The sequence below is a fragment of the Sinohyriopsis cumingii genome, chromosome 6 (assembly GCF_028554795.1).
Source record: "Sinohyriopsis cumingii isolate HCF-2022 chromosome 6, ASM2855479v2, whole genome shotgun sequence".
Lineage (NCBI taxonomy): Eukaryota > Metazoa > Mollusca > Bivalvia > Unionida > Unionidae > Sinohyriopsis > Sinohyriopsis cumingii.
Window position 1 is genome coordinate 38,676,765 of NC_142966.1, and position 26,529 is coordinate 38,703,293.

The 26,529-nt window shown below is 34.5% G+C and overlaps 2 protein-coding genes across 3 annotated transcripts in view; one reads left to right on the forward strand and one right to left on the reverse strand.

The window, feature by feature from the left end:
• The window catches only part of LOC149796741 (cytoplasmic FMR1-interacting protein 1-like), a 190,522-nt gene extending 175,774 nt beyond the window's left edge, over positions 1-14,748 (forward strand). For both annotated transcript variants that reach the window (XM_089961389.1, XM_089961390.1), the window contains one exon: positions 6,781-14,748. In XM_089961389.1, coding sequence (XP_089817515.1) covers positions 6,781-6,999 — 219 coding nt within the window. In that variant the 3' untranslated portion in view covers positions 7,000-14,748. The remainder of the gene's footprint in view (positions 1-6,780) is intronic.
• Positions 14,749-17,216: 2,468 nt separating this feature from the next.
• Positions 17,217-26,529, reverse strand: part of LOC149796742 (guanylate cyclase soluble subunit beta-1-like) — a 50,358-nt gene continuing 41,045 nt past the window's right edge. The window contains exon 6 of the mRNA XM_089961392.1: positions 17,217-25,382. Within this exon, the coding sequence (XP_089817518.1) occupies positions 25,223-25,382 (160 nt within the window). The 3' untranslated portion in view covers positions 17,217-25,222. The remainder of the gene's footprint in view (positions 25,383-26,529) is intronic.

Below are 26,529 nucleotides of genomic sequence, written 5' to 3' on the forward strand. Positions count from 1 at the left end.
GGAGGTCCCTCAGTAACTCGTGCCTCGCTTATAGTGCGGTCTATGTTTGTGGACCCCGTTGTGCGCAAGTTATTGAGGGAGAGGTGTATTTGGACCCATTGTATGTGACTTACGAAAGTGTTAATGTAGGTCCAGTCTAGGTATTTGGACCCATTGTATGTGACTTACCAAGGAGAGGTGTTAATGTAGATCCAGTCTATACATTTGGACCCATTGTATGTGACTTACCAAGGTATTAATGTAAATCCAGTCACTGTATTTGGACCCATTGTATGTGACTTACCAAAGTGTTAATGTATATCCAGTCTATGTATTTGGACCCATTGTATGTGACTTACCAAGGTGTTAATGTAGATCCAGTCACTGTATTTGGACCCATTGTATGTGACTTACCAAAGTGTTAATGTATATCCAGTCTATGTATTTGGACCCATTGTTTGTGACTTACCAAAGTGTTAATGTATATCCAGTCTTAGTATTTGGACCCATTGTATGTGACTTACCAAAGTGTTAATGTAGATCCAGTCTATGTATTTGGACCCATTTTTTTTTTTGTTTGTGACTTACCAAGGTGTTAATGTAGATCCAGTCTATGTATTTGGACCCATTGTATGTGACTTACCAAAGTGTTAATGTAGGTCCAGTCTTAGTATTTGGACCCATTGTATGTGACTTACCAAAGTGTTAATGTAGATCCAGTCTATGTATTTGGACCCATTTTTTTTTGTTTGTGGCTTACCAAGGTGTTAATGTAGATCCAGTCTATGTATTTGGACCTATTGTATGTGACTTACCAAAGTGTTAATGTAGGTCCAGTCTTAGTATTTGGACCCATTTTTTGTGACTTACCAAAGTGTTAATGTAGATCCAGTCTTAGTATTTGGACCCATTTTTTGTGACTTACCAAGGTGTTAATGCAGATCCAGTCTATGTATTTGGACCCATTGTATGTGACTAACCAAGCAGAGGTGTTAATGCAGATCCAGTCTATGTATTTGGACCCATTGTATGTGACTTACCAAAGTGTTAATGTAGATCCAGTCTTAGTATTTGGACCCATTGTATGTGACTTACCAAGGTGTTAATGTAGATCCAGTCTCGGTATTTGGACCCATTTTTTGTGACTTACCAAAGTGTTAATGTAGATCCAGTCTAGGTATTTGGACCCATTGTTTGTGACTTACCAAGGTGTTAATGTAGATCCAGTCTAGGTATTTGGACCCATTTTTTGTGACTTACCAAAGTGTTAATGTAGATCCAGTCTTAGTATTTGGACCCATTGTATGTGACTTACCAAAGTGTTAATGTAGATCCAGTCTAGGTATTTGGACCCATTTTTTGTGACTTACCAAAGTGTTAATGTAGATCCAGTCTTAGTATTTGGACCCATTGTATGTGACTTACCAAAGTGTTAATGTAGATCCAGTCTTAGTATTTGGACCCATTGTATGTGACTTACCAAAGTGTTAATGTAGATCCAGTCTTAGTATTTGGACCCATTGTATGTGACTTACCAAAGTGTTAATGTAGATCCAGTCTTAGTATTTGGACCCATTGTATGTGACTTAATGTAGATCCAGTCTATGTATTTGGACCCATTTTTTTTTGTTTGTGGCTTACCAAGGTGTTAATGTAGATCCAGTCTAGGTATTTGGACCCATTTTTTGTGACTTACCAAAGTGTTAATGTAGATCCAGTCTTAGTATTTGGACCCATTGTATGTGACTTACCAAAGTGTTAATGCAGATCCAGTCTATGTGTTTGGACCCATTGTATGTGACTTACGAAAGTGTTAATGTAGATCCAGTCTTAGTATTTGGACCCATTGTATTTGACTTACCAAGGTGTTAATGTAGATCCAGTCTAGGTATTTGGACCCATTGTATGTGACTTACCAAAGTGTTAATGTAGATCCAGTCTTAGTATTTGGACCCATTGTATGTGACTTACCAAGGTGTTAATGCAGATCCAGTCTATGTATTTGGACCCATTGTATGTGACTTACCAAAGTGTTAATGTATATCCAGTCTTAGTATTTGGACCCATTTTTCGTGACTTACCAAAGTGTTAATGTAGATCCAGTCTATGTATTTGGACCCATTGTATGTGACTTACCAAAGTGTTAATGTATATCCAGTCTTAGTATTTGGACCCATTGTATGTGACTTACCAAGGTGTTAATGTAGATCCAGTCTAGGTATTTGGACCCATTTTTTGTGACTTACCAAAGTGTTAATGTAGATCCAGTCTTAGTATTTGGACCCATTGTATGTGACTTACCAAAGTGTTAATGTAGATCCAGTCTAGGTATTTGGACCCATTGTTTGTGACTTACCAAAGTGTTAATGTAGATCCAGTCTAGGTATTTAGACCCATTGTATGTGACTTACCAAGGTGTTAATGTAGATCCAGTCTTAGTATTTGGACCCATTGTATGTGACTTACCAAAGTGTTAATGTAGATCCAGTCTTAGTATTTGGACCCATTGTATGTGACTTACCAAGGTGTTAATGTAGATCCAGTCTAGGTATTTGGACCCATTGTATGTGACTTAACAAGGTGTTAATGTAGATCCAGTCTATGTATTTGGACCCATTGTATGTGACTAACCAAGCAGAGGTGTTAATGTAGATCCAGTCTATACATTTGGACATACTGTATGTGACTTACCAAGGTATTAATGTAGGTCCAGTCTAGGTATTTGGACCCATTGTTTGTGACTAACCAAGCAGAGGTGTTAATGTAGATCCAGTCTATGTATTTGGACCCATTGTTTGTGACTAACCAAGCAGAGGTGTTAATGTAGATCCAGTCTAGGTATTTGGACCCATTGTTTGTGACTAACCAAGCAGAGGTGTTAATGTAGATCCAGTCTATGTATTTGGACCCATTGTTTGTGACTAACCAAGCAGAGGTGTTAATGTAGATCCAGTCTAGGTATTTGGACCCATTGTTTGTGACTAACCAAGCAGAGGTGTTAATGTAGTTCCAGTCTTAGTATTTGGACCCATTGTTTGTGACTAACCAAGCAGAGGTGTTAATGTAGATCCAGTCTATGTATTTGGACCCATTGTTTGTGACTAACCGAGCAGAGGTGTTAATGTAGATCCAGTCTATGTATTTGGACCCATTGTTTGTGACTAACCGAGCAGAGGTGTTAATGTAGATCCAGTCTAGGTATTTGGACCCATTGTTTGTGACTAACCAAGCAGAGGTGTTAATGTAGATCCAGTCTATGTATTTGGACCCATTGTATGTGACTTACCAAGGAGGGGTGTTAATGTGTTAATGTAGATGTACCTTTTAAAGGTTTCATTTTTTCAGTCCAAATCTAGACAGAGTTATTGCCCTTTTGATGTCATTTCCATTGCAGCAGATTCTTGTAATCAGTATAGCTAAGGAACCATTCAACATATTCTGTTGCAGTGTGGAGAGTGCATTGTCTCAAGCAAATTGTAGAGACCAGGGCCCATTGTAATGAACCTGCCACTTCTAGCTGTATTCATTTCTGTTCCCATCAGATTCCTATTAACAACAGTCGCTTATCTCTCCTCCCAAAACTTGTACTGTAATGAGAATTTGTGCTTGCCTTGTTGTCTTACACATTTGCTTATGCTATAGTCTGCTTCTTGGACCCCATCACTAGCAAGACATATAAATGTAAGAATCTGATAAATACTGTTATTACAGATAAATGTAAATGTAAAAATTTGATAATTACAGTTATTGTTGATAGATGTTAATGTAAAAACCTGACAATTACAGTTATTGATGATATATGTTGAATTAAACTTTATCAAAATTCCCTCTAAGAGAAATTTCAACTTTCAACCCAACCAAAACATGGCATGTGCATCAGTGTCCTGTGTGTATATAATATGTGTATTTTTTATTACTAGTATGCTTTAAGTCAAAAGTGAGACAACCTCAAGTATAAACTGAACATTATTCACAGTTTAGTGAAATGAACTGTTTCTAATTTTAAAAATTTTAGGGTATGGGCATGGGCGCCCTTCAGGATTTTGTGCAGGGGGGGGTGTCAGTCAGTCATGGCTGGGTGAGTTAGTATAGTAAGCAGTCTGAAACTAAAGCTGATATTTAATTAGCATTTTGAACAGAATCTTGTGACACATTTTCAGCTTCATTTGCATGATCAAACTTGTCAAAATTTATATATATATATATATATATATATATATATATATATATATATATATATATATATATATATATATATATATATATATATATATATATATATATATATATATATATATATATATATATATTTGCAGTATGATTTCCAGAGGGGTGATATGAACCCCCTTGACCTATGCTGTGGGCGCCCATGGGTATGGAGTAATCCTCTTGCATTTGGGTATAGGGTATAGGGTACTCTTCATATTTATTGGTATAGGGTAGTCCTCATGCTTATGGATATAGGGTATAGGGTAGTCCATATACCTATGGGTATAGGGTAGTCTTCATATTTATTGGTATAGGGTATAGGAAAGTTCTCATACTTATGGATATAAGGTATAGGGTAGCCCAAATACCTATGGGTATAGGGTAGTCCTCATACTTATGGATAAAGGGTATAGGGTAGCCCTCTTACTTATGGATAAAGTGTATAGGGTAATCCTCATACTTACGGATAAAGTGTATAGGGTAGTCCTCATACTTACGGATAAAGTGTATAGGGTAGTCCTCATGCTATGGATAAAGGGTATAGGGTAGTCCTCATGCTTATGAATATAGGGTATAGGGTAGCCCTCATGGTTATGGATAAAGGGTATAGGGTAGCCCTCATGATTATGGATAAAGGGTATAGGGTAGCCCTCATGCTTATGGATAAAGGGTATAGGGTAGTCCAAATACCTATGGGTATAGGGTAGTCTTCATACTTATGGATAAAGGGTATAGGGTAGCCCTCATGATTATGGATAAAGGGTATAGGGTAGCCCTCATGATTATGGATAAAGGGTATAGGGTAGCCCTCATGCTTATGGATAAAGGGTATAGGGTAGCCCTCATGCTTATGGATAAAGGGTATAGGGTAGCCCTCATGATTATGGATAAAGGGTATAGGGTAGCCCTCATGCTTATGGATAAAGGGTATAGGGTAGTCCAAATACCTATGGGTATAGGGTAGTCTTCATACTTATGGATAAAGTGTATAGGGTAGTCCTCATACTTATGGATAAAGTGTATAGGGTAGCCCTCATGCTTATGGATAAAGGGTATAGGGTAGTCCAAATACCTATGGGTATAGGGTAGCCCTCATGCTTATGGATAAAGGGTATAGGGTAGCCCTCATACTTATGGATAAAGTGTATAGGGTAGCCCTCATGCTTATGGATAAAGGGTATAGGGTAGCCCTCATGCTTATGGATAAAGGGTATAGGGTAGCCCTCATGCTTATGGATAAAGTGTATAGGGTAGTCCTCATACTTATGGATAAAGGGTATAGGGTAGCCCTCATGCTTATGGATAAAGGGTATAGGGTAGTCCAAATACCTATGGGTATAGGGTAGCCCTCATGCTTATGGATAAAGGGTATAGGGTAGCCCTCATACTTATGGATAAAGTGTATAGGGTAGCCCTCATGCTTATGGATAAAGGGTATAGGGTAGTCCAAATACCTATGGGTATAGGGTAGCCCTCATACTTATGGATAAAGGGTATAGGGTAGCCCTCATGATTATGGATAAAGGGTATAGGGTAGCCCTCATGATTATGGATAAAGGGTATAGGGTAGTCCTCATACTTATGGATAAAGGGTATAGGGTAGCCCTCATGATTATGGATAAAGGGTATAGGGTAGCCCTCATGATTATGGATAAAGGGTATAGGGTAGTCCTCATGCTTATGGATAAAGGGTATAGGGTAGCCCTCATGCTTATGGATAAAGTGTATAGGGTAGCCCTCATGATTATGGATAAAGGGTATAGGGTAGCCCTCATGCTTATGGATAAAGGGTATAGGGTATCCCTCATGCTTATGGTTATAGGGTATAGGGTATTCCAAATACCTATGGGTATAGGGTATAGGGTAGCCCTCATGATTATGGATAAAGGTATAGGGTAGCCCTCATGCTTATGGATAAAGGGTATAGGGTAGTCCTCATGCTTATGGATATAGGGTATAGGGTATTCCAAATACATATGGGTATAGGGTATAGGGTAGCCCTCATGATTATGGATAAAGGTATAGGGTAGCCCTCATGCTTATGGATATAGGGTATGGGGTAGTCCTCATGGTTAAGGATAAAGGGTATAGGGTAGTCCTCATGCGTATGGATATAGGGTATAGGGTATTCCAAATACCTATGGGTATAGGGTAGTCCAAATACCTATGGATATAGGGTATAGGGTATTCCAAATACCTATGGGTATAGGGTATAGCATAGTCCAAATACCTATGGGTATAGGGTAGTCCAAATACCTATGTATATAAGGTATAGGGTATTCCAAATACCTATGGGTATAGGGTAGTCCTCATACTTGTGGATACTGCAGGCATTGGCATGGTAGTTATAATTTTTGTATAGGTCATGCATCAGCAACTGATTAGAACTGCTGAACCAGGTCTGCTCAGTTGTAAAGTGCTGTGTGCAAAGTCACATTTGTCCCTTTAATATAATAATGATTTTTAGTACGTACAATACAAAACAAAAACTCATTATGCATGCCTTTACATAGGTTGCTGACACCTGGTATAGGGTTTATGGTAGTCCATGTGCATAAGGTCCATACTGATAGGTCATTTTTTTAATTACAGGAATTGCAAAAGATGGTGTCAAGGATCCGCAAGTTTCAGCTTCTTAATACCCAGATTTTTTCACAACTACTCAATCATTTGCACAGAGAGGAGAAAAAAGACATGGAAAATGACCTGGATCCAAACTCTAAAGACATGAAAAAGAAGGTAAAAGATATTGTGGAACCAAAAATCATTCATTTTTCTCCACCAGTGTATGAACCTGTGGCTATCATATGAAGTGTTTCAATGAAATTCAAGTGGAGACAAGTCATATTTCTTGTGCTCATTTCTGATAAGGGCACTTTATCAAATTCAAGTGGAGATGAGTCATATTTCTTGTACCGATTTCTGATAGGACACTTTGTCAAATTCAAGTGGAGACGAGTCATATTTCTTGTGCTGATTTCTGATAGGGCACTTTGTCAAATTCAAAGTGGAAATGTGTCATATTTCTTGTGCTGATTTCTGATAGGGCACTTTGTCAAATTCAAGTGGAAATGTGTCATATTTCTTGTGCCAATTTCTGATAGGGCACTTTATCAAATTCAAGTGGAGATGAGTCATATTTCTTGTGCTGATTTCTGGTAGGGCACTTTGTCAAATTCAAGTGGAGACAAGTCATATTTTTTGTGCTGATTTCTGATAAGAGCACTTTGTCAAATTCAAGATTCAGTTATGTTTAGTATTTAGTAATGTTAACAACACCAGATGTATTGAAATCTGAATTTTGTTAGAAAACATACAGCAAATGGTGGACAGTGACTGAAAATCCTATATAATTCAGTTCCATTGTCTACACTTAATGGAAAATGACCAAAATCCTATGTAATTCAGTACCATTGTCTACACTTCTTGATGGAAAATGACTGACAATCCTATATAATTAAGTACCATTGTCTACATTTAATGATGGAAAATGACTGAAAATCCGATATAATTCAGTACCATTGTCTACACTTAATGGAAAACTACTGACAATCCTATATAATTAAGTACCATTGTCTACATTTAATGAAGGAAAATGACCAACAATCCTATATAATTCAGTACCATTGACTACACTTATAGGAAAACTACTGACAATCCTATATAATTCAGTACCATTGTCTACACTTAATGATGGAAAACTACTGACAATCCTATATAATTAAGTACCATTGTCTACATTTAATGATGGAAAATGACCAACAATCCTATATAATTCAGTACCATTGACTACACTTAAAGGAAAACTTCTGACAATCCTATATAATTCAGTACCATTGTCTACACTTAATGATGGAAAACTACTGACAATCCTATATAATTAAGTACCATTGTCTATATTTAATGGAAAACTACTGATAATCCTATATAATTCAGTACCATCGTCTACACTTAATGATGAGAAATGACTGACAGTCCTGTGTAATTCAGTACCATTGTCTACACCTTATCATGGGTTCCTTTTTTGACCATGGATGATCACCCGACAGTTGTTTATTGAAATTGCTGAATGATTTTAAAATAGTAGTGCAATAGTCATAACCATCCATTTTTATGTTTTCTACCAATGTCCAAAATCTGTAACCATCCATTTTTATGTTTTCTACCAATGTCCAAAATCTGTAACCATCCATTTTTATGTCTACCAGTGTCCAAAATCTGTAGTAGTAAAATAGCATAAATACTAGACAACTTAGTCTTGATATTTTACACACATTATGATGTTATAAATTGCCGGTTTTGATTTTCACAATTTTTCATTATTTTAAAAACATTTGTGAACTATCTGGGCTTTGACTTCTTTTAACAAAAGACTTGTCTGTACAATTGAGCAAATTAAGCCCCACCCCACCCCCATTTAAGGTAAACGAAAGGTGATAAGCCAGATCATCTTTGCTTCTATCTGCAGATGACCTAATTATTTAGCAGATGACCTAATTATTTAGAACAGTTATAGCCATTTTTCTGCAATGTTTTTACAAACATAAATACAGTTGGATTTTATGCAGAATAGATTATTTAAATGTGTTTTATTTCGATAGAATGCTGGATGTCCTTGTATGATTTGCCGGTAATTATGGATGGCCTAGTAGAATTTGCTGGTAATTAATTATTATGTATGTTCTAGTATAATTTGTTTGTAATTATTATGGATGTCCTTGTAGAATGTGCTGGTAATTAATTATTATGGATGTCCTTGTAGAATGTGCTGGTAATTAATTATTATGGATGTCGTTGTAGAATTTGCTGGTAATTAATTATTATGGATGTCTTTGTAAGACAAAGCTTATGCATTATTTTGCTAATTAAAAATAAATTAATGCTTTATATATCTAGTACATTTTATCACATATATAATAACGTAAAACTTTCAAAACTTTTAACATCATATATTCTTTCAAATCTGTATTATTTTATCAACTTTAAGTGCCTTTATTATTGTCACAAAGTTTAGGTACCTTTATTATCATTACAGACTATAAGTACCTTCATGTTTGTTTCAGACTATATAACTAACTTTATAGTTGTTATAGACTGTAATTAACTTTAGAATAGTTATAGATTGTAAGTAACTTTATAATTGTTACAGGCTGTATGTATCTTTATAATTGTTACAAACTGTAAGTAACTTTATAATTGTTACCGACTATAAGTAACTTTATAATTGTTACCGACTATAAGTAACTTTATAATTGTTACCGACTATAAGTAACTTTATAATTGTTATAGATTATAAGTACTTTTTTTGTTACAGATTATAAATACTTTATTATTGTTACAAACTGAAGGTGTTTATTTTGACATACCGTAATTCTACTAATGTATCAAATGCAGCAAGTTTTGCTTTGTTTTGTTTTGACCAACAAGTTCATTCAGTATTTGTCAGACTTGAAGATTGCACCATACCACTGCACTTTCATTCAGCTGTCTGTCAATCTGTTTTGATTTTCACAAAATATCTTGAGGTCATAAAATGTGGGTTATTTGCACTTTACATAAGAAAGAAACTAATTTCTTTGGGTGGCAAAAAGTCTAAGCTTAAAGCCACATTGACTCCAGGAAAAAACTGGGTGTGAAAGACTTGATGGATGAACAGTCTAGGGTAAAAATATGTGCCCTACCACCAATGTGGCATGGCACAAGATTGATTTTACAAGACAATCTTTGTCCTAGTTAAAATATAGAAATCCAAAGAAGATAAGATGGCTTCTGGGTGGTCACTGCCCATCTCCTTACAACTGTCTCCATGAGTGGTGTATTCTTTGACCAAAGAAGAAACCTACTGCTTTTAAGGTTCGGAGGTCAAGGTCACTTTGTTCTAGAGATGAAATGTATGGACTCCACAAATCTTCTGCAACCTTTTCAATGATATATACTTAGAGGGAAAAAGTAAGCTATTTATATAAGGGTAATGATGTCAAAGGTCAAGGTTACAGATATGCACAAGATGGAAATTATATGTACATGCAAGTGCCTATATAAGTACTGTTTAAGAAAGGCATGGCATATAATAAAGCATTAGAGTTCTTTTATTACACTTTTTTTTTACATTTGTATCAAAGACTTTTTGTGTGGCAGCAAAATGGAAAAGTAGACTTTAAGTCAGTGAAGGATAAACAAATTAATTTTACCAAGTTCTATAATTTGTTATACTTTAAAATATATTTCCCCCTGAGAGGCTATAATGAATCTTGTAATCAACAACAATTAATGTCACATGTGTGTGTGTTTAACATTTCAAGTTTCCAATGAAATAAATTTTGAAAACATTTAAACATACTCTCTATATATGACATTTAAATAATTTAAAATTTATAATAATTCTTTGTTTTCATGTAATCAAGCTACTTGCAAATAGTTATACTTTTGCAATGAACTACTGTAATACTCATTGCTGATTGTGTCAGTGAAATAAAACATTCCTAAAGGATACTGGGTCTATGTTTTTTATATTAAATTTCTTGTAATGATATCAACTGAATAATTAGAATCAATACACTTAGAGATTGCTTTCAGTTAGTGTTCTATCACCAAATTCAAATAGTGTTTTAAATATTTAGTCAAAGAAACACTTTAGATTTTTTTATGACATTACTGCACTGTCAAACAATATTTATGATGCTGATAATAATAATATGTTCTAAACATGGAACCTAAAATGGTAATGGGTATCTTAGGTTTCAAAGTGGTACAAAAACAGTCTGGTAATGGGTATCTTAGGTTTCAAAGTGGTACAAAAACAGTCTGGTAATGGGTATCTTAGGTTTCAAAGTGCTATAAAAACAGTCTGGTAATGGGTATCTTAGGTTTCAAAGTGCTATAAAAACAGTCTGGTAATGGGTATCTTAGGTTTCAAAGTGCTATAAAAACAGTCTGGCAATGGGTGTCTTAGGTTTCAAAGTGCTACAAAAACAGTCTGGCAATGGGTGTCTTAGGTTTCAAAGTGCCACAAAAACAGTCTGGCAATGGGTGTCTTAGGTTTCAAAGTGCTACAAAAACAGTCTGGCAATGGGTGTCTTAGGAAACAGTCTGATTATCATCATTTTGGATATCTTAGTATTCGGTCATACTTTGGAATTTTCCATTTAAAGATACAAGGTTACTCAGGGAAGGAGCTTTCTTAAAAATATGGTACAATGTACTGTAATTACTCAGAGTTCATATGAAAACAATTCAGAATTTTAAATTGAATCTATGGGTTAAGTGCCATCCCTGGGTCTGAGGTATATTTTACTGGAACAGTCCTTATGACGCCCTTTTTTGCACAAAACATACCTAATTTTTTTATCATTTTTATAGACCAGGATGGTTTATAGGATGGTCTTTTGTCCATCATCTATTGTCTGTACATCTGTTAGCATGAGTTTGTTAAGACTGTTGGTCCTAAAAAAACAGTAATGCTGCTCTGATGTCCAGCATGGTTGCCAAGTCAGTCACTTTGGAAATCTTGTTATTGCTACTTCTTCTGAATGGATAGGCATATTGACATGTGATTTTCACCAGTAGGCTTCTCATATCCATTTGGACCCTAATGAAAATGGACTCAATATGGCCACCAGTGTGGTTATCTTGAAAGTCTTGTTGTTGCTACTCATGAATGGATGGTCATATAAACACAGGATATTCACTAAAAGAATTTTTATGATATTTAGTTGAACTCAAATGCTTTGGCAGCCATCTTGAAAATCTTGTTATTGTTACTCCTTCTAAACAGACTGACATGATGTTTCACCAGTGAACTTCATTTATGTCCAGCTGGCCTTTAACAACAATAGTTCTGCATGGATATCCAAATTTTATGTTATCATTACTTCTTCTAAAAGGATAGTCATATGAACATGTGGCTTCACTTAAGGACTTCTTATGATATCTGGTTGGTCTGAAATGAAATTGGTGCAAATCTGACTCCCAGTATGGCTACCACAACAGAGATCTTGAAAATGTTGTTATTGCTACTCACCTGAATTGTTGTAGCAGCATGGGATTTTCACTAAATGACTTCTTATGATGTTTGGTTGATCCAGAATAAAAATTATGTCAAACTTGTATCCAATATAGCCACCAATTGTCTTGAAAATCTTGTTATTCCTACTCATCCAGAATGGACAGTCATGAGGTTGTCAGCAGAATACTTCACATGGTGTCTACTTGGCCCTAAATAAAAATTGTGAATCTGATATCTAATATGGCCACCACAGCAGCCATCTGCAAACAATTATCACTACTTCTGCCAGATAGAAAGTAATATCAACATTGGGATTTCACCCTAAAATATTTATCATGTCTAAGTTGATACTCAACGAAAATGGTGCCAACCTTGGTAATAAATGAAAATGATGTCAATCAAGCATCCATTATGGCTACCATGGTAGCCATCTTCAAAATATTGATATTGCTATGCCTCCTAAATGGAAAGTCATATCAACATGTGGTTTTCACCAGAAGACTAATTATAATATTTAGTCAGTACTGAAGGAAATAGTGCTGATCTGACATCAAATATGAATGCCACAATGAACATATTGAAAAATTTGTAACTAATTCTGCTCAATGAATCATGAACATGGGGTTTCGCCAAAGGTCTTCTTATGGTGTCCAATTTGTCCTGAATTAAAATGGCACCTTTCTCACATTGAGTAATGATTCCACATGACTAATTCAAAATCTTATCACTCAAGAATATTAGAAATAGGTTCAACAGTCAGCAATTAAAAAGAAAATATTGTCTCATCAGGAATTCATGGAAATTTGTTTTGGCCAGTACAGCATCAGTTCCTTTGAGGAACTCTCTTTATTATACACCACCCACCATAAGATGGAGCTTATAAAGTTATGACTATGGTACTTTTATCCCTCTGTTCCCTATTTTGTTTTTCCTTAATAACTGGAATACTTCTCCATATACCATGACCAAATTTTGTGGATGGCTTGCACCTGGAACAAATCTATTGTTTTCAGAGTCAAAAGGTCAAAGGTCAGGAGACTGTAACGAAATGCATAAAATTGGCTTCCACTTGAAAATATTACTTCTGCATCACAGACCTTGGCCAAGCTTTATGGATGACTTGCACTTTTCAATTAGGAAGAAGAGTATCAATTAGGGGGTAAAAAGATTTATGGTCAAGTTCACTGTCTGAAAGAATAAAAATGATTTCCACACATCATTAGTTGTATATGACAGACCTAGACTAGACTGCATGAATGGCATGCACTTGAAGAAAGGTAGAAGCCAGTTTATTTGGGGTCAGAGTTCACAGTAACTGTGGCTGAAAGGTGAACAATGGTGTCTGCACAAAAATTTAAGTTTTCAACTATTTACTTTTACCAAAGTATGTGGATAACTTATGCTTCGGGTAAGAAAAAAGCTTATTGGTTTGGCATTTTAAAAAGTTAAAAGGTTATGGTCACTGACTGAAAGAACAAACATGGCTTTGGCATAATAAAATTAGCTCTAGGCCACATACCATGACCAAACATTTTGGGGGGCTTAAGGTGTTCAAGAGGGCAGTTGATTATGGGTCAAAACGTCAAAGTCATTCCTGGAATATGGGGTTTTGCAGATAAACCTTTTTTTCTAGAATAAGTTTGTGGATGGCTCACACTAAGCATGATAAAGAAACATTCATATTTGGGGGTCCATTGGGAAAAGGTCACAGTCATAGTAAGTCAGAAAATAAGATACTGATTTTAGCATATTAAGATTAGACTAAGACTCTAAACTTTGACCAGTATAGATAACCGAGACCCATCAATCATCTCTACTGGTGCCTACTTAGAGAACTATTAAATGTAGCAGAAACATATAATGCAGTACTCTTCTTATTGTGTGTGTGTGTGTATGTGTGTGTTATATTTGAGATCAAAAGTGCAATCAGGTACAATATTGTTTATTTTAAAAAACCCACAAGAGACAGACTTTTTCTTAATCCAGATAAGATGAAGATAATGAAGATACTACATTTCTAGACAGTTTTGGTCATTTTTATAAAGTTTTATTCATTTCTAGATTGTTTGGGTCATTTCTATATAGCTTTAATCATTGGCAAGCTCTAGATAGTATTGATCAGTTACAGATAGTTTTGGTCAGTTCTAGATAGTGTTGATCAGTTCCAGAAAGTATTGGTCAGTTCTAGATAGTATTGGTCAGTTCTGGATAGCATTAGTTCCAGATTGTATTGGTCAGTTCTAGATAGTTTTGGTCATTTCTAGGTAATATTGTTCAGTCCCAAATGGTTTTGGTCATTTTATAAACATACTTTCCACATTTTTGCTATACAAGTTTTAAGAATGTATTAGACTGTCAGTTATTTTGTGTTATGCCTATTCAAGATATGACAAATGCACAAGTGTAAACCCTATAATTATTCTACATATTTTGTGATTGATAGTATAAAGTCTAGTCTTACTAATTTAGTGCAATCCATTCAACATAAAAATATTGCAGCTTTCTGATAAATTGTACCATTTTAAATTGACAGTAATAAACCAGTTCCATTATAATGCTTTTGTGTTTGCTATGTACTGTGTATTATCTTCCTCTTTCTATGGTTACTTGTTAGAATTGGCATACATTATGTAGAAATTGTCCAACAAAAATTTCATTTTCATCATCTTTTTGTTAAACACCCACCAAAAGGCTGATTTCCTTTAGTTTGTCCATTCATCCATCTCTTACCAATATTGTTTCCACAAAATAACTTGAATTATTCCTCTTTCACAGTTACCAGGCTTTGCTGAGAGCTTTTTATTTTGGGTAAGGTAGAATCCTACTAACTTTGGGCTGTGTTTAAAATCTTGCTTTTACTAGATGATCACGTCAACTTGGGAATTTCACTAAAAGACTTAAGGTGTCTAGTTGGTTGCAAATTAAAATGGTGCCAATGAGACCTACACCATGGTCATGTTGAAAAAAAAATTATGTCTGCTTTTCCTGACATGACATTTTCATTGAAAGATGTCTTATATAACCTGGCTGGTCCTAAAAGAAAGGGTGCTGATAAATACTCATCTAACCTCCAGCATGGCACCATTGCTATCTTCAAAATCTTGTTATTGCTAATTTTTTTGGCATGAATAGTGGATGAACTGACATGAGGTATTTACTACAGCAATTGGACACTGACATGAGGTATTTACTACAGCAACTGGACACTGACATGAGGTATTTACTACAGCAATTGGACACTGACATGAGGTATTTACTACAGCAATTGGACACTGACATGAGGTATTTACTACAGCAATTGGACACTGACATGAGGTATTTACTACAGCAATTGGACACTGACATGAGGTATTTACTACAGCAACTGGACACTGACATGAGGTATTTACTACAGCAATTGGACACTGACATGAGGTATTTATTACAGCAATTGGACACTGACATGAGGTATTTACTACAGCAATTGGACACTGACATGAGGTATTTACTACAGCAATTGGACACTGACATGAGGTATTTACTACAGCAATTGGACACTGACATGAGGTATTTACTACAGCAATTGGACACTGATTTTAAGATCAAAGGTCTTAACTCAGGTTTTTATCTATACTTGCTCGTGAGAATGATAACAAATAAGCATGAATGGATATTTGATCAAATCCAGTTTGTACTGAATGGTGCAACTTAAAATTTAACTTTTTTTCCCCAAGCATAGTATTTTGAAGTATGTTGGTACTGTGTGATTCAGTAATTTTATATATATGATATTAAATTGGATAAAGACCATGAAAAAGGATTTTGTGTTGCATAGGTGAACATGGTAACCCTGTCATGTGAGCAATATTTTCACTACCAGTTTGGTATTTTGGATTTTGTACCAAATATCAGACATAATTTAATACTTGGCGCTACAAAGATGTTTGCAAGAAGGATATGAAGATGGCAAACATCAATGTCAACGACTGGGAGAGCTGTGCAAACAACCGTTCCAGCTGGCGTCTTGCTGTCAGGCATGGAGTTCAAAACACAGAGGAAGAGAGAAAAATAAAACAAGCTGAAAGGGGAGCGAGAAAGAAGGATAAACAAAAGCTTACTTTGGAGCTATGCCATTGTCTCCCATAGATGGACGGATGCCAAGAAATTTTTCTGCAAAACTGCTTTTCCATATCAATCCAAATATGACTAAATACCTGCATAAATTATTCATACAAAATGTGACTGAATACTTGTATAAACACCTTGATATTCATACAAAATGTGACTGAATACATGTATAAACACCTTGATATTCATACAAAATGTGACTGAATACATGTATAAACACCTTGATATTCATACAAAATGTAACTGAATACATGTATAAACACCTTGATATTCATACAAAATGTGACTGAATACATGTATAAACACCTTGATATTCATACAAAATGTGACTGAATACATGTATAAACACCTTTTATATTCATTCAAAATGTGACTGAATACTTGAAAAAACACGTCATATTCATTCAAAAGTTGTCAGTGCTCCATACAAGTATGTCTGATGTTACTCAAGTCAAATACCACAATTTTTACCAAATAGCTAGAAATTATCCTGACATAGGCGTCTTTTAACCTTGGGCACCTGCCATCTTACAAAACTTGGGGTTAATTGTTATATGCTTAGTTGAAATGTGATATCAAGTGGATAAATGGCTCTGACATTTTTCATCATTAATTTGGAAGAGAATTTACGAAAAAAGATGGATGACCTATTATTTAGAAGTAGAAATAAGCCAGTCAAGCTTACAGCAGAAAGAGGAGGTTGTTTTTTAATTTGTATCACAGTCAACCGCTTGGATTGTTGTAATACCCTATTGTTGCTTAGGAAACAGATTACTATGTTCATTGGATAACATAATTTGATTGCATCATTTGTTATCTTCATTTTCAACTTGCATGGTAACTAACTTATTTTAATGTTTCTTCAAGAGAGAGTGATATACCAGGGGGTAATTAATTACAAAATACAAGAAGTAAATTTTCCCAGATGTTTATAATTTTATTTGCTGACTCTACTAAAATTATAACTAGTTAAAATTAAAAAACTCTAGTTCTAAACAAAATCTAATTTTAAGTCTGCAAAAAATCTGCTTTATTTACAGTGATCCCTCAATATAAAAGGTTTCAGTATAACAAAATATCTTTCATAAGTAAGGTATGGTCATGGATAACATGACACCGTCTCTTTCATAAGTATGGTATGGTCACGGATCACATGACACACTCTCTTTCATAAGTATGGTATGGTCACGGATAACATGACACACTCTCTTTCATAAATGATGTATGGTCATGAATCACATGACACACTGTCTCTTTCATAAGTATGGTATGGTCATGGATAACATTACACACTCTCTTTCATAAATGATGTATGGTCATGGATAACATTACACACTCTCTTTCATAAATGATGTATGGTCATGGATAACATTACACACTCTCTTTCATAAATGATGTATGGTCATGGATCACATGACACACCGTCTCTTTCATAAGTATGGTACGGTCATGAATAACATTACACACTCTCTGTCATAAATGATGTATGGTCATGGATCACATGATACTGTCTCTTTCATAAGTAAGGTATGGTCATGGATAAGATTACACACTCTTTCATAAATGATGTATGGTCATGGATCACATGACACACTGTATCTTTCATAAGTAAGGTATGGTCATGGATAACATTACACACTCTTTTATAAATGATGTATGGTCATGGATCACATGACACACCATCTCTTTCATAAGTAAGGAATGGTCATGGATAACATTATACACCCTCTTTTATAAGTGATTTATGGTCATGGAACACATGACACCATCTCTTTCGTAAGTAAAGTATGGTCATGAATAACATTACACACTCTCTTTCATAAATGATTTATGGTCATAGATCATATGACACACCGTCTCTTTTGTAAGTATGGTATGGTAATGGATAACATTACACTCTTTTATAAATGATGTATGGTCATGGATCACATGACACACCATCTCTTTTGTAAATATGGTATGGTCATGGATAACATTACACACTCTCTTTCATAAGTGATGTATGGTCATGGATCACATGACACATTGTGTCTTTCGTAAGTAAGGTTCAATCATGGATAACATTACACACTCTCTTTCATAAATGATGTATGGTCATGGATCACAAGACACACTGTCTCTTTTATAAGAAAGGTATAGTTGTGGATAACATTACACACAGCAGCAGAGAGGGTAAACAGACCTCTATGCTTTAAAGTCCATTTATGAACATAAAACCTCATACAAAAAGAGTAAAAATAGGTCATTAATGTCAAACCTAAGCCTCTAAAAAAAAACGAGTTTGTCTAATTGGGTTATTTTTTTTGTTGTTACTTTATCTTTGTCATTTGTGTCTTTCAACAAAAAAATTACCCGTCAGGACACTCATTTGTGGTTGCACCTTCTCTGCTGCTATAAATGTGTGGGTAATTAAATCATTATTATATCATTTTCTCAACCTAAGATTTTATCAAGACCTATGCGATATTGTGATCGAGGATCATGTAAATTTATTGTTATAAATCCATGTGGAGTAGATTATGCTTTTGAAAAGACGTTTTTGAACTTAATCATGTCCATATCCCCACTACACCAAGTCTGATGAATATTTCGCAGAGTATGTGTATCAACTCCACTAAACGCAACTATAATATTACTGTTATCTCTGATTACTTTAGGTATTTGTGTATATCACTGAGTAACTTATATAACATCTGTGTTTTTACATCTGCTTCAAGGAAATTATTATATCCAAGCTGGATTTGATTGTTTATCCAGCATTATGTCATCATATACCAAGAGATGATTAATAAACCCATCGAGGTCATCTACAGATGGGGCTTCATCAATATCGGTGATAAAATCAATAATATCATTATCATCCTCATCCAACAATTTTGCATTTTCATTAAAATCTTTAAGTGCATCATAACATCTCAGATCATCAACTGTTGGATTTTCTAAATACAACTTATCCCATTTGAGCCACCTCATTATCAGATTAAGTAATAATTGTGTCTCACCAGACCCAGATGGACCTATGATAATTGCTTTGATAGAATTTGGTAGCGCTGGATGATGTTTTACTGGCTTTTGCTTTCGTGTCGCTGAGAAATCAATGACATCCATGTTATACAAATATAATAAAAAATATGAATCTATGTTGTGTTCGATGTAGAGCATCCACCCCCCCAAGTGGATTAACAACAATAATAACAAAAACTAAAAAGCTTGCACTTACAGGTAAATGTGTAAAATGTGGTACAAGCAAATACAAATTTATCTCCCTTGAGAAGTCAAGGAAAACAGGTGGTGATGTCGCTACTTCATTAGGATATTATGTTAAAAATTCCTGAATAAATCCTAAAGATACTCTGTTGCATGCAGACATTTTGTTTACAAGAACTGCCTTGTGAAAATCTACCCTTTCATATATTGTGAACCATTTTAGTTTTGTAAACAATGATTTTGATGGACAACCAATCACTGCATCTAAAATAATGCTGGCTGCTCATTTCTTAAGTTTATAAATCCCGTCAAGCTGAGATTTAGCAGTTTCCCCATACAGAGCAACCCAATTTTATTTTAAGCACAAAACCGGAAATAGGCATGTTATGTTTTTTTCTTTAGGTGTACCAGACATTGTAGTGGCAACGACCACCAAATTTATCTATCCAAGGTTTAATACATGTATGAATTTGTTTCCACAAGCTTGCATATGTCAGTTACCAAGGTGAGTGGCACTAAGCCTTCTTGGTCTCTTGTTCATGTATACAATTACTGTCCAAAAGTGACAATATGTTTGTTCACACAGATCTATTACAATAATATAGTTCAATGAGTATGTGAGTAATGGTTTATATGTTTTTAAGTTTGATTTTAAGATTTATTTTAAGAAAAAAATGTGAGGTCTTTCACCATTACAAATAGTTACTGTATGTGGATTATAAACTTAAAAATGGATAATAAGCAGAAGATAATCTGGATTAAAACTATTTTAAGGCTATAGATGATGATCTCACAAGGAACAGTAAATTCTGTGGCAGGATACAAAATATTTTAAGCAAAGCTGGATAAGTCACATTTGACAAGTTTTGGTGGAAAACATTTTCATCCTAAAATGCCTCTGTGTTACAAATTACGTGGCAATTAGTGAAAAGGCACTGAAATAAAATATTTGACAAGTTGTTTTTGTATTAAATCAACATTGACTACAAACAATAAGAATTAGGGTACAAGGATATGATTTATTGTGTAACACACCTGATCTCAAAACCTCACTTAAAGTTTGGTGTCAAAAGACATACTGAAACACAAGTAGTTGCAATCAAAATTTAAAGCAAATGCTCAAATGAATATACCATACCAATGAAAATGAATTCTGCTTACTACCCAATTCTCTTTGTAGGGTTTGAAAGAAAGATATTTTAGTTACAACGGTAATGGAATTTAAGAAATCTGCATTTCTATAATTTGTACAATTGTGTACCTTACTGATTCATTGTAGTTTGCAATTTTTATTCCAATAAAATCTTGACACCATCTTGGTTATGATCATCAATCAACCTCACTTATGTCTCTCAAAATGTAATTGAAAACACAATTCCAAGTAGTAACGATTTTATCAAATTAATCTATCAATATATACATATCAACAAAATGGGACAGTCAATCTAGCTAATTAACTGATTAGCATCTGTAATAAATAAAATACATGTAATTGGGCTGTGCATAAACAACTGTTACAGACCAACAAAACCTGCACTTACTAAAAAGAATATAAATGGCAACACCTGTATGTCAATATTTAAAGATAACTAGCAACAGTTAGAATTATATTGCATACAAAATAGCATCCTAGTGCATTTATAAAAGTTTATAGTGTGCATTAGGTCTTCAAGTTAAGATACCCCCCTCCCCTCTCTCTCTCTGAAAATTCCACTCCATTCTTTTACTAGGAATAATTTTTAAAAAAAATAAATCAAAATCAAAATTGTAATGATTCGTTTTACCAAATTTGTGTCAAGTTTTGCAAGTCAAAGGGAGATTTATCAAAATGGAGTAAATTACTAATTTTGTTTTGCGATCCTCTTTTTTAAAAAATGAAGCAAAACAAGAGAAATGTCTTTAAAGTAAGTTTTGGTGTATAAGACCCAATTTATATGGGAATGAAGTATCAAAGTCTATAAAGTGATCAACACCAAAATAAAAAATGTACTTTGAATAATAACAATAACAAATACTAAATAATAAATGTACATTGAATAGTAACAATAACAAATACTAAATAATAAATGTAGATCAAATAATAACAATAACAAATACTAAATAATAAATATACATTGAATAATAACAATAATTTAAGATTTACAAGGGCATACGATATGTTCTCTCTCTCAAATCAAAAATTGCTTTCGATAGATTAACTTATACATTAACTCTGACAACTCTCAAGAACTCTGCCTAACAATTGACACATTAACTTTGGCAACCATCAAGAACCCAACCTAACAATTGACACATTAACTTTGGCAACCATCAAGAACCCATCCTAACAACTGACACATTAACTTTGGCAACCATCACGAACCCTGCCTAATAACTGAAACATCAACTTTGGCAACTGTCAAGAACCCTAACAACTTACACATTAATTCTGGCAACCATCAAGAACCCCACCTAACAAGTGACACATTAACTTTGGCAACCATCAAGAACCCTGCCTAACATCTGACACATCAACTTTAGAAATCCTTATGAAGTTTGTTACCCAGAAATACTGACCACAGTGGAGAGATGAAGACTACAATGGTGTAATTGTGGGAGAACAAATTTTATATGATAGACAAAATCTGAATCAAGTGACTTACAAGATGTCTACCATAGCTATGCCATTTACATAACAGAAATAAACTGTGCCATATCAAATTAGGAGCCTGTAAGAATAGTTTTTTGTTTCTTTTATGGTAAATTTCAGTTTTTTATTATGCCCATGCATTATTTTTGCATTATTTCCAAGTTTCAGGTGTTAAAGGTTTATGCTATATGTGATCATTCTTGTTTGTGTCCATCTGCTTTTGCTGAGTTGTCCTGAAATTTGGCAGACACTAATGACAATATTAACATGCACATGTTGTTATATTGTTATGCTCTGATGTTTTCCCAGAGTTCTTCCCCTTTACATACATCCATATATATATATATATATATATATACACACACACACACACATATATATATATATATATGATAATTCTTGTGTGCAACATGTCACTACCAACTTCAGATGAATTTCCCTGAAACGTGGCAGACATAGAGAAGTTAATATATGTCTTCACACTCCAGAAAGTTTTTCTAGAATTATGCAAATTTTCTTATTTTTCCATCTGAATAAAATGTAGATACATGCATACATCCTGTGGCATTATTTCTATTTTCTTCTTATGCCAGTCTGATTCAGTTCAAGCCTGGGATGGGGCAAGGTTATTTATGTTCTATGGACATTATATTCTATTTTTGTTTTCTTACACAAATAATTGTAAAATTGATTTTATACATTATCTTTGCGTGAAAATTCAAGAGTTTTATCCCTTGATGCTGCAGGCCACCATGTCACTCATACAACCTTCTCATCTGATTACCATCCACTGTATGACTAAAATGACTGCACAGCATAACATAACACTGATCTGTTTGTTTTCCCCAAAAACTAATTAGAAACAAATAATATCTTTGTTTTGATAAATCAGCTAATGGATTGAGCTCCAATCATAAAGTTAGCTTATTCATGTTTAAAATAATATGTTCCTAAAAGTTTACAATGTATGTTTCATTAGAAAATATTTTTCTATGTAACTTAGGGAGGGTGCATGCATGTTCAAGCAATCAGTGAACCTGTCCATCATAAGGGCTAGGTTGTTTATCAATCAGTGTTGATTAGTCCATAAATTTCTGTCTGGTATGGTCAAATAGGGTATTATATTTTGAAAAAGTATCGCTCCACAGAAAGAGGGTCTAGGTTGTTTATCAATCAGTGTTGATTAGTCCATAAATTTCTGTCCAGTATGGTCAAACAGGGTATTATATTTTGAAAAAGTATGGCTCCACAGAAAGAGGGTCTCAACAGTAAATTTTGGATATAATTCTTTTAAAGACACAGCTGTCTGTTGAAACAGATGAGACATAAAATTGCAGTACATGTATATCAGTATACAGAATTTAGGTATATAGCAATATTAGGGTACAAAATTTGGGTATATAGCAATATCACACCAAAGTTTAATATAGCATCTAAAGAAGAAGAAGGAGAACATTATTTCTACTTGTAAAAACATTAAAGAATATTAATGTTGACACTGCCAATGCCATAGTTTCAGGCTAAAAAAGAAATCCTAGCTTATTAGTGTGAAATCTTTAGACTATATGGAAATATATCAAACTTTCATTTGAATACAGCAACTAATGCAAATGTATGACTTCACAACTTAAACATGTAATTCTAATGTTGATGAAGATGCTACCATCACCAGTGAAATAATAGTACCTATATCTTGCCATTCATATTTGAAATAATAATACCAATTGCACATTGTGAAGGAGGGTTCAGAGAAATAATATTGCCAATTTCACATTGTGAAGAAGGGTTCATAGAAATAATATTGCCAATTTCACATTGTGAAGAAGGGTTCATAGTAATAGTAATGCCAATTTCACATTGTGAAAAAGATTTCATGGGAATAATATTGCCAATTTCACATTGTGAAGATGGGGTCATAGAAGTAATATTGCCAATTTCAGATTGTGAAGAAGGGTTCATAGGGATAATATTGCCAATTTCAGATTGTGAAGAAGATTTCACAGAAATAATGTTGCCAATTGCACATTGTGAAGAAGGGGTCATAGGAGTAATATTGCCAATTTCACATTGTGAAGAAGGGTTCATAGAAATAATATTGCCAATTTCACATTGTGAAGAAGGGTTCACAGGAATAATATTGCCAATTTCACATTGTGAACATGGGTTCATAGGAGTAATATTGCCAATTTCACATTGTGAAGAAGGATTCAGAGGATCACTGTCTCAGTTGCAAACCTTGCTACAATATATACTTCTCTTAGTACATGACCTCGAAGAAGAAAGGTTAAACAAAAGAATGTTAATGTTGATGACACCGGTAATATAATACCTATATTTTGCTTATGATTCACAAGCTATGCAATTTTCAATACTGTCAGTTCATATATATCAATGTGAATGAAATTTGCAACAAGCAAACAAATTCAGCCATCATCCTAATGAAATTACTCTGTTTAAAACAATGAAACAACCTACAATGCTTTATATCGCAAACAAGTCCATGAAGTTTTTTTTAGTTGAAAGCATTTTTAACCCAACAAGCATGGTTATGCTGCATGCAGTGCAGTGCAGTGCAGCACAGTACAGTGCAGTGCAGTGCAGTGCAGTATAGTGCAGTACAGTACAGTACGGTACAGTACGAATAAGGCAGAGTCATTCATCCTCTGAATTAGCGGCATTTTCTGTTGGTTGTTATAGAAAGCCCTGTGCATACAGACAAGAGTAGAACTTCATTCTGACACCATAGAAAGCCCTGTGCATACAGACAAGAGTAGAACTTCATTCTGACACCATAGAAAGCCCTGTGCATACAGACAAGAGTAGAACTTCATTCTGACACCATAGAAAGCCCTGTGCATACAGACAAGAGTATAACTTCATTCTGACACCATAGAAAGTCCTGTGCATACAGACAAGAGTAGAACTTCATTCTGACACCATAGAAAGCCCTGTGCATACAGACAAGAGTAGAACTTCATTCTGACACCATAGAAAGCCCTGTGCATACATACAAGAGTAGAAATTCATTTTGACACCATAGAAAGCCCTGTGCATACAGAGAAGAGTAGAACTTCATTCTGACACCATTAGTTTTCTGGAATGGAACCAACATTCCATTGGTCTGACACCATTAGTTTTCTGGAAAGGAACCAACATTCCATTGGCTCACTCTTTCCTTTCATCTTCACTGGACCTCGATATGTGAAATGGAATTCGGGATCCGAGCATTTCTTACTGATCAGATATCTGCAAAGAAAAAAAGAACAAATGATGATTTTATGCAAAGAACAAATGAACAATTATTTTCCTGTTGAACACAAATGTGCATTGTGAAAATAAAGTGAAATTAAGTCATTTCTCACATGACACAATCAATGTCACAGGCACAAGGAACAAGCTGCTGTCTTTTATTCTTTCCTTTTCTCAGAGGAAGATCCCAAAATTTGACCAGTACAAGGATGAAAAGATGATGAAAGGAGCAGATTCCATCTTTTTAGATTCTCTGACTTTGACCTCGACATTCGGCATTAGTCATTTTAAAAAAAATGATCTTGAATGCAGGGTACTCCTAAACAAACTTGTCAAATATGGAGAAAAAAATGTTGTAAAGTTGCTGACCATATTGGGCTTCATTTGTTTAACTTTGAATCTATGATGGTAGGGGGTGCTCCCAACAGTTATTGCTGCCCAACAAAAGATGGATAATGTATTATGCAAGGCAACATGATTCCATAACATACATGTAAGTACACATAACTTATGGCCTGGTGAGCAAATAATCCTGATATAATCCAGTCCTAATATCATGATTATTCAACTAAATTTACTTGGATGGAACAATGTGTATGTGTGTGTGTTGTCTTACTTACCGGTACATTGTGCCACAATATGGCAGCCTAAGTACCGTAAGTACATTTTTTTGTCAGGTCAACATAATCATGTCAGTAAATAGAAATATCTCTTTGCATTGTCAGCTTAGAACTTCTGTAAGTTTTTTCAAGCGAGCAAACTGTTTTGGCTAATACCACATTTCCCCGTTCCATTAAGTCACATGGTCTTTGTACCAAGCTGAAGGTTCAAAGGTGGATGGTCTAACTTCAAATAAAACAGGAAGCGAATAATGTGCCATGTGTTTTGATGATAGACAGCCAATAAGATGCCTATGGCATTTGCCATGTGTTTTGATGCTAGACAGCAAATAACATGCCTAATGGCATTTGCCACGTGTTTCGATGATAGACACCAAATAACATTCCTGATGGCATTTTCCATGTGTTTTGATGATAGTAAATAACATGCATAATGGCATTTGCTGTGTTTTGATGATAGATAGCAAATAACATGCCTAATGGCATTTGCCACGTGTTTCGATGATAGACACCAAATAACATTC